The sequence below is a fragment of the Osmia lignaria genome, chromosome 10 (assembly GCF_051020975.1).
Source record: "Osmia lignaria lignaria isolate PbOS001 chromosome 10, iyOsmLign1, whole genome shotgun sequence".
NCBI classification, from domain to species: Eukaryota; Metazoa; Arthropoda; class Insecta; order Hymenoptera; family Megachilidae; genus Osmia; species Osmia lignaria.
The window spans coordinates 13,656,000-13,671,247 of NC_135041.1; the positions used below are offsets into that span (position 1 = coordinate 13,656,000).

A 15,248-nucleotide genomic window follows, 5' to 3' on the forward strand; every position below is an offset into this window, starting at 1 on the left:
TGAGATGATGAGTGGGCCAGCCACGCGCTTCTCCAAGACATCACTGTCCAAGAATTTGCCCTCGTGGCACCGGCTTTATCGCGCGGGTGCCAATGTCGTAGAAAAAGGGCAAACCCAAGTGTGCGCTCGCTTCTCTTACGTACGAAGGCAGCAGATTCTAAGTTAGGCTCTCCCTAGGATCTCCTAAAACCAAAGGCAAATGGATCTACGTTAAGTTTTGCCCAAGTTATTGAAAAACCAAAACCAAAGGGTAAAAGTGCTCCTCCCTTCACACCTTGCACCGAGGTGTATCCCAAATTTCAAGATCCGTTCATGATGTAAGTTGCAATGTGCATAAACTGGTACCAATCTGCACAAGAATCCGTCATGAGCCCTCATCTTAATGCAATTTCATAAAACTTGGGACTGATGCATCGTAACTGCCCACCATCTTGGATGTCTGTTTTATCGGCCGAGATGGGGTGCAGGATAAAAAGTAAAGACAAATAATTTGTGATAAATTCGATATTGTTTAACTGATTCATCGTTCGGTTGAAAATCAACATACACTCTTAATTTTAATTATATTTAATCATTTTCTTCTTGTACTCTTACGTCAGACGCTTGAAACGGGCAACTTCCATCACGCTCCAAATTTGTCCAGCGTCGAATTCGAGCTGTAAGAATGAAATAAATGAAAAGAAAGAATTTAAGAAGTGGTTGGTGAATCGCCTCGATTGAAAGGAATAGCGGAACCACAAAATGGCTATAACTCGACGACAAGGGCAAGTGGGTCGTACGTTTATGTGAACCTTTTTTTATTGTTCCTTTTTAGTACCGAATGCTGCATCGAAGTGGGACCCCAGCAATAAAAGAATAAAATTTCCAGTACATTACACACATTTCGTGCACGTTGCGTTTGGAATTTGGGCATCATTTTAATACCACTTTCCGATCTATAGCCCCATCCAACCACTCCTTTCATAATTTTCTTGAAAATTAAAACTGAAATCTATCGAAGGATGAAATGTGTTAAAAAGAAAAGCTGCACACCGATACATAGGTGGTTAACAATGAAAGGTCGGCCATGAAATCAAGGGGTGGAGACGTCTATTGATAAACGCTTGATTTTTTTAATGCCAAGTTCCATCACAATAGATGGAGGAAAGTTTGAGTCGGCTATGGAAAGGAAACGAGAGGGAAACGTAAGAAAATTGTAGTGGCATTACGTAAACTCGTAGAACAGGCACGTGTTGACCGCGTAATTGCCGCATCCAATTAGAGGAAAATATGGTGAAAAATACGCGACAGGTTCATTGACCGAAATCACGTGTACTCGTTACACCTGCTACGTTTCAATGATAAAGTCAACGAGTTACTATCAGTAAAATGTCGATTGTCCGAACAGCATTACAGTATCAAGTTAATTACATTGAAAAATAATATTTGAAGTAATGATCTGAATATTGGAAAACGACAATAGAAAAATCATTATTAAAATAATTCATTTTCAATACGTAAATGACGTCGTTCACTACAAATGGTTTCAAAGCGAGAGGCAATGACGTTTGTAATGACCGTGTCTTATCTACGTCAGTATGAATTATCTTGGAAAAACGTTTCTTAGAAATATTATTATCATTCCTCGTCATCTATTCTTCAATGAGTAGGGTTGCAAAAGGGTTCATGAATAACGGTGGTTTCACTGTAATTAGTTCGAATGATCTATGTTTACCAAGTCGATTTAGAAAATCAGTTAACTGACGCATGAAGTAGATAAATAAACGAGGTAATAAATCCCCTTCGGGTCTTTAGTAAGTCATAGAGGACATTGTTCTGGAAATTATCTCGTCATCGATGGAGATAAACTCGTGCAAAAATTTAACGACATTCGAAGAATTAGAATTTCACGATACATTGACATGTACATTATTCAATTCCCTCGGAAAGAAAAAAAAAAAAATGTGAAGATTTGAAAATAATTCTGTAATCAAATAAGACAATGTATGATTCAATTTATAATCTTATTCAAATAATACCGAGATCTGGTCGATCAGAGTTTCTCGTTGCCTCATTAACGATACAGATTTCGGCTACTTGGATGAGAAAGTTGAAAACGGGTCGATCTTTCGACGGTGAAGGCACATTAAAAGTTGAAACACCAGGCACCGGGGATTAATTTATAATCGAGCAACGAAAGAAGTCAATGATCTCTTCAATGCAGAATTCCAGTTACCAGTTATGCCTTTTGTCTACTTTTAAAAATAAACTTGTCGATCGTAGGTGTATTTTTTCGGATTAAATTTATCGACCAGTCAAAAGAGAGAGGGGCAGAGAATTTCGCTTGATTCGATAAGCGATCAAGCTTGGAATCCCCGTTTTGTAACGTGTCATCTGAAATTCAATTTACATAATTAGTATGATAGAAACTTTAATTCACTTCATTTCGAAAAATTTGTATTTTTTAATAATTGAGATATATCATACAAAAATGTAAAATGTCTCACTTTAAAAATAGTAAATCAGAAATTAAAATCAATTCTTCTATTGAAATTGATTCATCTATACTCATACTTGCACGTGTTCAAAGTAGACTTCTTGTTCAAATCTTGCATAAGAAAATTCCATTCCGCATTTTCAAGTTATTTTTAGATCGAGAAATCGTCCTCTTTTTCGGTAATAGCATGAATTACAGGGCAGAGCCTGTCTTCTCAGTGTACGTACACAATATCTTTCGGGGTTCAATGATTCATCGAGTAATACGCGACCTCGGTACCGATACGTCATTGTTAATTAATATTATTTACATTTGACGCTAATATATTATACGAATCGTTTCGGGTAATGACGTCGTATTAAAAATGAACAACGAATAATGCGATTATTTTCCTTTTACAATTATTATGTACAATTTGTAACAAATGGCAAACGATTAGTTAAAATTATAGGATAAAGTTTTGTTTTATTTGGAACCTTCGTTCTGAAAAAAGCAACTTTACTTCACAAACATCTTCCCTTTTAATGAATTGTCCGCTAGTCCCGCCAGGGTTATTCTTGAAATTCTGAAATATTCATTATTTGATACAATTACTCATTTTTTATAAAATCTAATTAATGATGACAACGAAAGTAGATATTCTTCATTTACCAACGTGAGATATTAGGTAAAATTTTCTTTTCACAATTATAATTTTAAAGAAAAACTAATTTTATCTCTTATCTGTAATTCACAATGTGTAAGGAAATTATATTTATAATGTTGCAAAATAGTGTTTACAAAGTTGGAGATTAGTCGTGCTATGAAAGATCATTGGCGCCTGTAATACTGCAAAAATGTACGCGGTGAATTGGGTTGCCACTCTACAGGGGCTAGTACCTTGAAAATTATGATTGTGGTAACAAGAAAAGGATTTTACTCTGTTTTAAAGATACGATAAAAAGAAATGTATAACAAATGACTACTGACCAATGAAAATTCATAAATTATCTATTTTATAAAAATAAAATTTAAGACGAAAGTCTCGGAAGGGGAAATTTTCCAAAACAAGTCATTGCTGCATCAAAAATATATTTTAAGACTAATGTGATCTAGTGTTTTCATAAATGCAAAGATATACAATATAAATTAGACATAATATTGCTACAAAATAAAATGTCTCTATAAAAGATATACTTTTTAAAGTAAAATGATTAGTATATGCAACTGGAGTGTAATTTGATCTCACTGAGATCATTAATAACTACTCCACTGTAATGTATCACCATCCTATTTTGGATAAAATGTTCTTAGCATCTTCAAATACTTTTTTTGGTGACTGCATACTATTTACTTTATAAACTATGCCTTGTTTTTCAAAGAATTCAATTATAGGCATGGTATTTGTAATATAAGTTTCATGCCTTTTCACTAATATTTCTTCATTATCATCAGTTCTTCCACTTCCTGCAGCTCCACGTTTTAAACACCGCTGAGTACATACTTCCTTAGTGCATTCACAGAATAATACTCCCTTTATTATACATTTATCAGACATTGTCTATTAACATAAGAAAAATATCTATTATATAACTCTTTCTTTTGAATAATGATTCTTAACAATTTGAACAGTATTTATACCATATTCCAACCATCGATGTTGTCTTGATTTCGTGGAAAGCCATCGATCAAAAATCTTTTATGTACATTATCAGACATTTGCATTGCACGATCCAGAAGACTACAGGTAATCGCAACAGGTACGATCGTTCCATTTGTAATATGATTTTCAATAAGTTCCCCATACTGTGAGCCCGGCTTTGCGCGTTCTTCTCTTAGCAGATCACCAGCTGACAAGTGCACATAACCATAATTTTCTGTTATGTATCGACACAGTGTGCCTTTACCCGCACCTGGTCCTCCCAAAACAAATAAAACTTCGGGTTTTTGGATTGCTGACATCGTAAAAAGTCGCAGTCCAGATACAAATACCTTAAACATAAAATACCACAATGCTCCGTTATATATCTATGGTTATATCAATGTTCCTGTATTTCTTGGTTATATACACGCTTATCATAACCCTTCTTCAAATATTGAGGTTATGGCGCGTTTTTTTTTTTTAACACTTTCAAATAGCATTAGACACTAATACGAATCGATTCCTAACTGAATATAATAATGTTTTACTTATAATATAGACCAAATAATGGTTTAAAATTTGATCAAAAAATTAAAAATTAATTTATCAAGAGTTTAATAAAATAGATAATGCATATATCAGTATGTACATATTACAAGCATGTGCAATTACAATTTAATCTAAAAGAAATTGATATTATTTCAATCATTTAAAATTTCAACATAAAATAAAGCAAATATTTCATATTTGATTTCTATTAAATACTTACTTAATAAAATATATATTTAAATAAGAAAGATATTTTCAAACACGATGCTCCAATAATTTCGAACACTGTTAAACAACTTCTTTATCGTTTAATTCTTTATGACAGTCATATATATACATATATATGTATACCGCAGTTCACCAGAGTCCATAACTGCGAAAAGACCAATTTTCGTTCTTCGCGCTTCTCCAGTACGCATCTTCGCTCTGATTGGCGATACTCCCAAACGAAGTGGAAAGCGATTAGCAGAGAGCTCGCTGCGTTCCCCCACCATCTTCCAACCTGCGCGTCGCAGTTATGGACTCTGGTGAACTGCAGTATATATAATTTTGTGAATCGCTGTGTCATAATTATTGTCTGCGCATTGCGCATGTCAAATTGAAATCATTATGCAACAACTGCATGCCGTAACTGCATGCATGCAGTTTTGCTACAAGCATGACAACTTAACCTTGTAACTTAGTTTTCCGGATTAATTACATAATGTATCATAATGCTAACAAACTTTATGTTACAATGACTTAAAAAGAACGAAATAGAAATATTGATGTCATAAACGCATAACGGCATTAGAACTTTTATATTTAGAACAAAATAAATTAAATCGGAACAAATTGAGGTTATATAGGATTCATGAATATCATTTATGACTGATAGAAAGCTCGAATAATGATAACAGTGTGGTGGTGTCAACACTTATTTCGTACTGGAAAATGTTTAACATCTTATATTCAATCTAGTCAAAGCAGATGTGTCATTAATCAATTATATTCATGCAATAAAATTCATGTTTCATCTTTTACACAGGAGAAACAGAATGCCGAAAATTATAAAATATCCACGCAAAACGTGCTAAAGCCTGTTAAACTTTTATTAGATGAAAAAGATGAAACAACACACTTAAAAGCAGCAAATGTACAGTCACAACAGAAAAATGCGACATTTGCTGCAAAAATAATTAATAATTCTCCACCTCAAATACGACCATACTTGAAGTTAATAAGAATGGATAAACCAATAGGTGAAATAGTCATTGTTATAATTATATTGTAATTGTAAATGCAATAAGAATATTTATGTTAATGATTAATAATTTGTATACCTAGGATCTTGGCTATTGTTCTGGCCCTGTGGTTGGAGTATAGCCATGGCAGCACCACCAGGTGCACTACCAGATCTACAACTTCTAGCTCTTTTTGGAGCAGGTGCATTCATTATGCGTGGTGCAGGATGCGTCATAAATGATATGTGGGATCAAGATATTGATGGAATGGTAATAATTGACATGAATAGTGTTTCAAAATTGGATATTATAAGAGCTTTTTAATATTAGGTAACTAGAACAAAAGATAGACCATTGGTTACTGGAGAAATTTCACCTCTACAATCACTGATTTTTCTTGGAAGCCAATTAACTTTGGGATTACTTGTATTGTTACAACTCAATTTATATAGTATTATATTGGGTGCAAGTTCACTAGGTATTTGTTACTTATACAAAGAAGGAGATTAGAAACTTATCTTATTAATATTTATATTTGACATTTTGTTAGATACTTTTATAAAAGAGTTAAACTTTTTATTACAGTTTTAGTAATATTATACCCTGTCATGAAAAGAGTAACCTATTGGCCACAATTAATACTGGGAATGACTTTTAATTGGGGTGCTCTTTTGGGTTGGTCTGCTGTGTACGGATCATGCGATTGGCTTATATGTTTACCTCTTTATATCTCTGGAGTTTGTTGGACACTTTTATATGATACTATATATGCACACCAGGTAAATTTGAACTGCATTTCCCCTTCACATATAATGCGATATTTTTTTATTAGTTATTTATACAATATAGGATAAAATGGATGACATTATAATAGGCATAAAGTCAACAGCTTTAAAGTTTGGCAACAAGACAAAAACTTACTTAAGTGGCTTTAGTGCTGTCATGATTACAGGTTTAATTTTATCAGGTGTATTAGTTTCTCAAACTTGGCCATATTATACAGCTGTAGGATTAGTTGGTACTCATCTTACTAATCAGGTACAAATTAAAAGTTTAAAGGAAAATACAATTAATATGTATTTATCCTTGAATTTTACAAAATTTATTTTTTTCTTTTTAGATTTATAATTTAAATATTAATAATCCTGCAGACTGTGCTAAAAGATTCATCTCCAATCACAGAATAGGAATGATTCTATTTGCAGGAATCGTTTTAGGAAATTTCTTGAAGGATTCTGAGCATAAAAAGGATGCCAGTGTTGCCCAGAAATTGCGCAAAGAATCTACTACTACTGAACAACAGCAGCATTAGTTGCAGTATTTCAATGAATAATAACTGTAACTTTTTTGATTATCTGTATAACAGTATACATGATAAGCAAGAGAAAGATGTAAATGACTGGCAGGTTCCAGTGAATTACGAAACTTAGTTCCAATCGTGTGCCATTAAATAATTTCAGTTTTTAATTTTGTACAGTACCGCTATCGAAATTGTGAGAACTATAGGTCGCACCTTGAAAAATTGTAAGTAGACAGTTTTCATTTACAATAACTTTACAAAGGTACACCAAAGATTACACCATTGTATATAACGATTAAGTTTACAATTTTAAACTTAAAGTATTGATCATAACAAAAAAGAATAGTACAAAGCAACACATTTTCTGTTATTTCAATGTTTGTTCTGATTTTGAAATAAACAAACATTTATTAAAAATTATATGAAAAATACATAGCAAATGATTAACATTTTTGTACTGTATCAAGATTTTCACTACACCTCATTGGACTATCATTATTTATTATCTCTGATTCACTGTTTAACAAACTATTTGTACATATTTTAGACATTTCCAAATGGTTAGCAGCATTTTGACACTCTAACATTTTCACGTTATATTGTTCTTGAGTTAATAAGGATTCCTTCATTTTATCCAAAAGTTTTATATTTGGAAGCACTATAGCTAAGTATCCTCCTTTGTGTGGAGGTTCCAATAAAAGTTTTGGATTGTTTAATAATGCTTCATTTACTTCCACCAATTTTCCAATTATACAACATTTTATTTTATATGTTTGTCCATTTGAACAAGTAATTATACAAATGTTGGAATTAGTTTGCAGGGGTTGTGCACCATGCTTACTTTTACCTGACACTTTATTTAAAACTCTATCTAGTTTATCACTAACTTTAAAGTCTATTTTTGTTATTTGTGTGTCACTTCTAAAAACTACATGACTTGGAGCCAGAGTAAGCATACAAATACGATTACTATGCATTAAAATACAAATATCATCTCCAAGACATTGTACATTTAATTTATAGTAGGGAGTAAAATATCTATCTGTAATTGTAGGAAAAGATCCATCATATTTTACTCCTTGTAACATGTCTGTAATATCATCATCTGGAGGAAATGGGAATAGACTATCATCCTCATCATTATCTAATAATGCTGTTCCTTCATCCTCATTGTCTGTTAAATTTGCATTTTCTTGACATCCAGAATTCTTATCTATATTATTTTCTTCTAAAATGTCTGTCACATTACATGAAACTTTATCTATGTCATCAGAAGATTTTGCCCTTTTTGTAACTGGTTCATTGTTGTCTGATAGAACATTCATTGTTAACTAAAAAAAATGTTATTATTGACAAATTTAAATACAATGAAGATTTATTTCTGGTTACTGAATACTTATTCACAATGGATCTTACATTGTTGTTTTATATATCAGCATTTGTTTCTCAATATAATTTTACAATTGTAATTAATAAAATCAACACTGCAATAAGGAAACAATAAATTTGTAGGTTGAGTTCACGTTTACTTGGAAGCATGTATGATGTATACAAAATACTTAATATATATATATGTATATGTAATTGGACAATATAAAGTAATTATAAGAATAGTTATTTGTTATAATAATTAGATTTACAACTAGGTTTTAAAGGCGTATTTTAATTTTACAAGAAAAATGATCACCTATGATTCCCTAAACTTACAGACATTCTATTGGTCAGATATATATTTATATAGAACGGTAGAAGCAAATACTAAAGTGACACTGAACCATTGCTAAGGAAGTCATATCTATAAAAGCAAAGTCAAAGAACGTTATGCAAAATCTAATAAAACTAGCCGTCTATGATTATTCTTTTGTACCGTGGTCTACTTTGATTCTTTTGAAAACAAATTGAAAATACTGTAAAAGTTCCTATTTTTGTATCTGTGGTTATGTTCACCAATGATTTGAATAATTCTAATATACATATACATATGCTTTAAAATGATAAACTGTGCCGAGTTCTCAGATATTTTGTAAATGACTTGGCAAAATTCAGCACTATTTTTATATATCTACCACGTCACCCAGCTGGATGGGAAAAGACATTAACGGTAAAATATGTGTTCATTGAAATTTTTAATTTTCTAATTTGAGGAAAACATGTCAGAACGAAAAGTGGATGCAGAAATTGTGCAGAAGCAGTGTATAAACGATACAAGCCTCGTTGATGAAGCCGAAATTATTGATGTATCTGCTTTTGACTTTGATGACACTGGTAGCTGGTAAGTGACTTTATTGTAAGTTTCAATTACTATAGTATCTTACAATTAGAGTTAATTTTAGTCTTTAACAATCATTTCAATTGCTAAGGAATTTTAATTTCTGAAGGTCTCAGTTTTCCATGTTGTTTAATGATACAAATAATTTTTCAAAAATATATTATTAAAAAGATGATTCATAGAGTTTTAATTATCCATTATATGTATTGTTGTTTTTTACTAGGTTGTATATACCAACGCGATATCAAACAGAATCCACAGTTCAGGATTTGTATACCTGGTTAAGAAGTGAACCAGAATTAAACTTATCAGGTATTTAAAATATCAGTCAGTTATCATTGATGTTTTATATAATGTTGTATTTAAATTTAAATGTTTTGTCTAGCTAATAGGAAGTCTGTGGATACAAGAACTTTTACAAGATCTAAGAAACGGTCTACTAAAACTTGTTTTGAATCTATTTTTGAAACTTTATCTTCACCTGTAGCAAATATATGGAAAACTTCAAATTTTTCAAATGTAGAAGAAGATGTAAGTATTATATTGTAGTTCTCTATTAAATTGTTATAAATATATTTTCAATGTACTATTTATTTATGTCTACTTTTTTTTATTTAAAGTTAAATAAATATTCAGACCTACCTACTGCCAACAAAGATGAAGCTGTGCCTCCTATGTTAAAAATGGCACCTATAACAAATGTTAGCCTTCTTAATGATGAAGCAGTAGTAACATCAGGCCAAGAAAGTATGGAAGTGTTTTTAAATATGTCTCATTCGAAAGGAATTGATTCATTTATTAATTTAATGGAACCTGGTCTTAGTGATCCACTGATGAACGTTTCTCAACCCTCTATTTTTTATTCATCTATCACCTCATTGTCTAGAGATGATTCCTTACATAATGCAGATTGTGGTAGAGAAGAAGAATTTTCAAATTCAATTCATATGTATAACAAGGAGATTGACAAACACAAAGATGCTAAAAATTCAAATATGAATGAAACTTTTTCTAAAGATAATGAAAGCTACTGCCTAAGTCCAACAGACGAAACGTTTACAAATGGATCTGCTGTAATGAACAAAGTGGAATTGAATCAAACATATGATACAGAAGCAGTTTCTGCTGAAATTGTAGAACTAAATTCAGATAAAGATAAATCCAGTACAAATAGTTTGTCTTCCATACTCGTAAATAAAGATGATGGAAATGCAAAATTCTTACAACCAAGAGGTACTGAAAAGAAAGATTCGTCTAGTTTGAATACTACATATCCATCAAATGCTCAGAAAGTTGGTAATCCGCTTGCTTTAGATAGTACATATTCTCCAATAAAAGTTGAAAACGTACCTGCAGGCGTGACTTCAACTTTTAGAAGTGATATAAAAAGAGATAAAGGTCAACCATTTAGCTTAGAAACAAATGCATCTTGCAGTACTTCAAAAAATGCAATAGAATCTTCCGCGGGTTTGGCGAATTCTACCTTTTCATTGGACAATGATGTTTTGGACTCTCCATTCAAATTGCCTCCTGGCTATCAATCAACCCCTATAAGTATGGATACATTAAATTCAACATATAAAGCAAGTAACAAACAATTAGAATCATGTCGAGTATATAATACAACTTGGAGTTCAAATTTTAAAGCACCTACATCATTGAGGAAAGAGTTGTTAGCAGAAATACACAGAAGTGGAGATCATAGGCTTGATTGTACATATAATCACACAAGTAAAGAACACCAAAGTAAAAATTCTAAAACAGCAATTGTCGAGAAGATTCCTAGCCAAAATGTTAAAAGTGATATTCCAATAGAGAATAAATATAACACATATAAAAAGGAATCATCATCAGTAGATAAAATTAAACCTCAAACTGAAATAAACGAGACAAAGACATGTGTTCACAAATTGCAGGAGAAGAAGTATTACACTTTTACAAAGAAAAATAGTGCTCATGGTGGAAAGACCGATATGGAAAACGCTGAATCGTTGGAAAATATGGATTCTACGTTTGTGAAACCACTTCCGAAGTTACAGAAACAAAAGCAGCATATTCCGCGAATGCTTTCGAAATTACCGCAGTTCCTTCAAAAATCTAATCCGAATCTTGTATCTAATTCTTTGAAAACCGTTAATATGACGGGATATACAAATGCATCCACTTTTGGATACATGAAAGGTTCACAGCCAAATATTGTAAGAGACGTTGAAAAGAGTCTAACAAATAAATTATATTCTCTGGGAAAAATGAAAAGTGGTTCTGAGCAAAGACTGTTGGAATTGAATTCTGGTGTGGGAGAGCTTCAATTATTAGGTGCTGGAGGATCTACAGAGAGTATTGAAAGTACCCAAAGTGCTCACAGTGCACCCGATTTAGATGATAGACTCAGTACATGTTCAGATAGCAGTCACAATTCGTGCACAACACAACCAATGAATATTGAACAATTACAACAGATAGTACGAATGCAAGAAGAAAGTAAGTTATATTTTATATTAATATAATATTAGTTTTCACATCTAACTGTGATTATTAGGTTTGAGACAAGATACAAGACCTCAGTTAAAGCGAGTGCTAGAAAATACATGGATAGATATGAAAACAGATTTACATTCTGCTATAGTTAAGAATGGAGTTGATGGTTGTGAAGGTGATGATTTGCCACTTAGTATAGATTTCACTTTTAAAACGAGTTCTCCAATATTAAGTCCAACTAGATCTAGTCAGTCAATAAATACTGATGGTAAGCCTACAATCTATAACATTACATACATGACACGACATAACAATACATTTTCTCTTATATATATTACTGTATTTTGAAGGCCAATCTACAGAAACTGTAATAAAACAACAAAATGATACAGAGGTGGTGAAAAAAGTCGAGGTAAGTGTTGTTTGTTTTACATATATAAACATTATTTAAAAAATGATATAAAAACGATTCAACTGTGTATTAAACACTAAATGTCAGGCGTTTAATAAACCAATGATGAAAGTTGAAAACAAAACAAGACTGCGACAACCAACGAATTGGAATAGTGGAAATAGGCCTCCAAATGTTATGAGCGCTATTCCTAGACCACCATCACGCATACCAGCTCCCCGGTTTGCCAAGCCAATTGTAAAGAACATTCAAGGTGATATAAAACGAGGATACATGTAAAATTTCAGGGAGTACTAAAAATCAAAGTATGCGTTCTTGAATACCATCCTTAATCTAATCTGTATTCATAATAATAATTTGTATAGAAAATATTTTAATTTATGGTCTTGGAGGGATAGATGAAGATTCTTACCTAATATGATAAAAAAGTTCAGTATTAAATTTCCAAGGAAATAAAAGGGTGTAATTAATACCGAGTTCTTAACTTTTTCCAACTTGTTAGTTCGTGTTTCTCTAAAAGATCTGTTATAAAACTACTACAGTGTAACGTTTTAGAGTAGGTTTGGAAATTTAATTATTAGTTACCTATTGAAAATTTTGTGATTTTTGGGTCTTTAATGTTTTAATTAAGACAGGATGTAAGATTATTTAAACCAAAAATTCCCCTCCAAATCATTTTTATTTTTATTTTTTTATAACTATTATTTTTACTGTGTTTATGTTTCTATTTTAATTGAAGGCTTTTAATCCATTGCCAGATTACAAATTGCTATATTTGCAACAAAGGAAGTCCCTATTATACATATGAAAATATGCAGGTAATTTTTTATAAAAATGTTGATAATATGACACGAAATTGTGTATCAACAAGAAAGTATATGCTTGATAAAGGGCTAATGATTTAATGTATGTGGCCTATACAGAGTTAGGTACACAACACTTTATGGTATATTATTAATTACCTTCAAGCAATAATTTCTTGCTGATTTGCAAAAACTATACTTTTAACTATTATTTTGATATCAACTTCTACAATTTTATGTTTTCAATTATGTGAATACTAAAAATTGTTTATAAAATCATTCACATATCATAGAAAGATTGATGTCAATCGTAATATTAAAAACATAAATTTTTAATAATTCCATTTAAATGGTAAAACAACTTTGTATTTGCCGAAAAATGATAAATTATACATCATATAAAATTAAGAGATGTCCTATGGTACACTCTATAATGGCCTTCCATTGCATAATAAAAAAAGTATAAAACCAAAAAAATGTAGTTCAAAATAAAAGACTGGAAAATTTATGCAAGGATAAACTGAGTAAATTTCTGTTTGTTTCTTAAATAAAAGAATCTTTAGTGAATCTATAGTAAATACATAGAAAGATAGTATAACATTTTTTTATATTTCCAAACATGATAATCAGCTTCTTACCTTTTAATAATAAAGAGCTTTCTATACTGTGTGAACGGGAAAACCTGTAAAATATATATAAAGAAAAGGGTAGATAAATTATTTATCATGTATCTTCTATATTTTATTTCCGTACTGAAATTTAATTTTTTCCCTCTAAATTAAAGAACTAATAATCATAACATATCACAGTGTATAGATATTTATAAAATTATATTAGTTAAAAAATATGTTTATACTAAATTCAGGTTACACAATTATTTCAGTTGTTAATAAAATGGTATATTAAATATAGAAACTTTATGAACAGAAATAAATGGGGCATTGATAAAGAGTCTCTCAAAATATGAACAAAAATTAGTTGTTATTGTGTTGTAGATATTGAAAATAAATTTTACAACCTATCAATTTTCAATATTTTTTAAACATATATATTTAGAAAAAATTGTTGGCTCTTTAAAAATGTCCTACATGTATACAAGAATATGTAATACATCTCTTCCTACTTTCTTATAGCAAGAACTTATGTTAGTTATCTTTGTACTTGATACTCTATTCAACATTCCTCTACTGTAATTCTTTGCTTGAAGAAACAACAGCAAGAGGAATAATGAAGTGCTCATATAGTAATACACTTTTCAGGATATTATTGGTTTTGAGCACACCGTTGCAACTTGTCCATTTGTCATTGAATTTTAATGCTACATATTTTATGATAAATCGTTGCGCTGGTTGCGTTATGTTTGAATTTGTAATAATATGTGCATGAATTTACTTATTACTTATAACATGTACACCACAGAGTAAACTTGACTATAATTCATTAAATGCCAATAATTCTATTTGATTGATCTGGTAATTATATATTGATGGATAAGAGATTAGGAAATAAAAAAATGAAGAAATCTAGTTTTACATGATCAGAGTTTTTAAATATTTTTAAACATTATAAAACTATTAACAAAAATAAAGCAATAGCAAGAATAATAACAAATTTAAATACAAATACAGAAAAGATAAAAATAATATTCTTGAATTACAGTTTCTTCGTTTTATTAAATGCATATTTATGAAAAGAAATTTTGAAATGTATTCATGTTGTAAATAATAAATATAAAGTGATAGTCATGTTATATTCTTTATTTATATCTTTAAATGTTAGACCTTAAGTGCCTTTATTGTATTATGACAAAAAATGTCTTTTTATACATTCAAACTAATGAAACTAGATATCTGCTCATTAATTATACTGTTCAGTATTGGTGTAAAAATTAAATGTGATCTTTTTCTAATTAAAGCTTATAGTAATAAATATTTTACAACTGCAAAATAAATATTTTATGTAAAACCACTTTCCAAATTTTGTATATTATAAAACTACTTTATTTAAAATTAAAATTACATTTTATTTTGATTTCTTTCTTATCCCAAAACACTCTTTGCTGATTTCTGAAATTATAGCTTTCATTACATAAATTGTAGGTTTTGAACTAACATATA

The 15,248-nt window shown here is 30.6% G+C and overlaps 4 protein-coding genes across 7 annotated transcripts; 2 read left to right on the forward strand and 2 right to left on the reverse strand.

The window, feature by feature from the left end:
• Positions 1-3,528: 3,528 nt before the first annotated feature.
• On the reverse strand, positions 3,529-5,007 carry Dak1 (cytidine/uridine monophosphate kinase Dak1). Of its 2 annotated transcripts, XM_034337142.2 has the most exons (3): positions 4,867-5,007; positions 4,097-4,447; positions 3,530-4,016 (listed from the first exon to the last, which is right to left on the reverse strand). In XM_034337142.2, the coding sequence occupies exons 2-3, from the start codon at positions 4,415-4,417 to the stop codon at positions 3,738-3,740; spliced, it is 600 nt and encodes a 199-aa protein (XP_034193033.2). In that variant the 5' UTR covers positions 4,418-4,447; positions 4,867-5,007; the 3' UTR covers positions 3,530-3,737. The 2 variants fall into 2 exon arrangements, with proteins under 2 accessions (XP_034193023.2, XP_034193033.2); XM_034337132.2 differs by lacking the exon at positions 4,867-5,007 and having other exon boundaries at positions 3,529-4,016; positions 4,097-4,576.
• Positions 5,008-5,141: 134 nt separating this feature from the next.
• On the forward strand, positions 5,142-7,181 carry Coq2 (ubiquinone biosynthesis protein COQ2, mitochondrial). The gene is made up of 6 exons (XM_034337024.2): positions 5,142-5,887; positions 5,973-6,139; positions 6,200-6,347; positions 6,455-6,648; positions 6,719-6,907; positions 6,990-7,181. The coding sequence occupies exons 1-6, from the start codon at positions 5,536-5,538 to the stop codon at positions 7,179-7,181; spliced, it is 1,242 nt and encodes a 413-aa protein (XP_034192915.1). The 5' UTR covers positions 5,142-5,535.
• Positions 7,182-7,612: 431 nt separating this feature from the next.
• Positions 7,613-8,726, reverse strand: LOC117610080 (protein Abitram). The gene is made up of 2 exons (XM_034337038.2): positions 8,586-8,726; positions 7,613-8,500 (listed from the first exon to the last, which is right to left on the reverse strand). Exon 2 carries the CDS (start codon positions 8,492-8,494, stop codon positions 7,613-7,615), a length of 882 nt encoding a protein of 293 aa, XP_034192929.2. The 5' UTR covers positions 8,495-8,500; positions 8,586-8,726.
• A 209-nt stretch (positions 8,727-8,935) lies between these two features.
• LOC117609975 (uncharacterized) lies at positions 8,936-14,777 on the forward strand. Of its 3 annotated transcripts, XM_034336800.2 has the most exons (8): positions 8,936-9,441; positions 9,662-9,750; positions 9,824-9,969; positions 10,059-11,919; positions 11,978-12,184; positions 12,267-12,328; positions 12,416-12,633; positions 13,087-14,776. In XM_034336800.2, exons 1-7 carry the CDS (start codon positions 9,320-9,322, stop codon positions 12,605-12,607), a joined length of 2,679 nt encoding a protein of 892 aa, XP_034192691.2. In that variant the 5' UTR covers positions 8,936-9,319; the 3' UTR covers positions 12,608-12,633; positions 13,087-14,776. The 3 variants fall into 3 exon arrangements, with proteins under 3 accessions (XP_034192691.2, XP_034192681.2, XP_034192701.2); XM_034336790.2 differs by having other exon boundaries at positions 12,416-14,777; XM_034336810.2 differs by having other exon boundaries at positions 9,317-9,456; positions 12,416-14,777.
• The last annotated feature ends 471 nt before the right edge of the window (positions 14,778-15,248 follow it).

Coding starts and splice junctions, on each gene's coding strand:
- LOC117610080 (XM_034337038.2), bottom strand. CDS start 8,494: ATGAATGTTCTATCAGACAACAATGAACCAGTTACAAAAAGGGCAAAA.
- Dak1 (XM_034337132.2), bottom strand. CDS start 4,456: ATGTTTAAGGTATTTGTATCTGGACTGCGACTTTTTACGATGTCAGCA. Junction 4,017..4,096: donor ACATCGATGGTTGGAATATG/GTATAAATACTG, acceptor TTATGTTAATAG/ACAATGTCTGATAAATGTAT.
- LOC117609975 (XM_034336790.2), top strand. CDS start 9,320: ATGTCAGAACGAAAAGTGGATGCAGAAATTGTGCAGAAGCAGTGTATA. Junction 9,970..10,058: donor TTTCAAATGTAGAAGAAGAT/GTAAGTATTATA, acceptor TTTTATTTAAAG/TTAAATAAATATTCAGACCT. Junction 12,329..12,415: donor AGGTGGTGAAAAAAGTCGAG/GTAAGTGTTGTT, acceptor ACTAAATGTCAG/GCGTTTAATAAACCAATGAT.
- Coq2 (XM_034337024.2), top strand. CDS start 5,536: ATGATAACAGTGTGGTGGTGTCAACACTTATTTCGTACTGGAAAATGT. Junction 5,888..5,972: donor AAGAATGGATAAACCAATAG/GTGAAATAGTCA, acceptor TTGTATACCTAG/GATCTTGGCTATTGTTCTGG. Junction 6,908..6,989: donor GTACTCATCTTACTAATCAG/GTACAAATTAAA, acceptor TTTTCTTTTTAG/ATTTATAATTTAAATATTAA.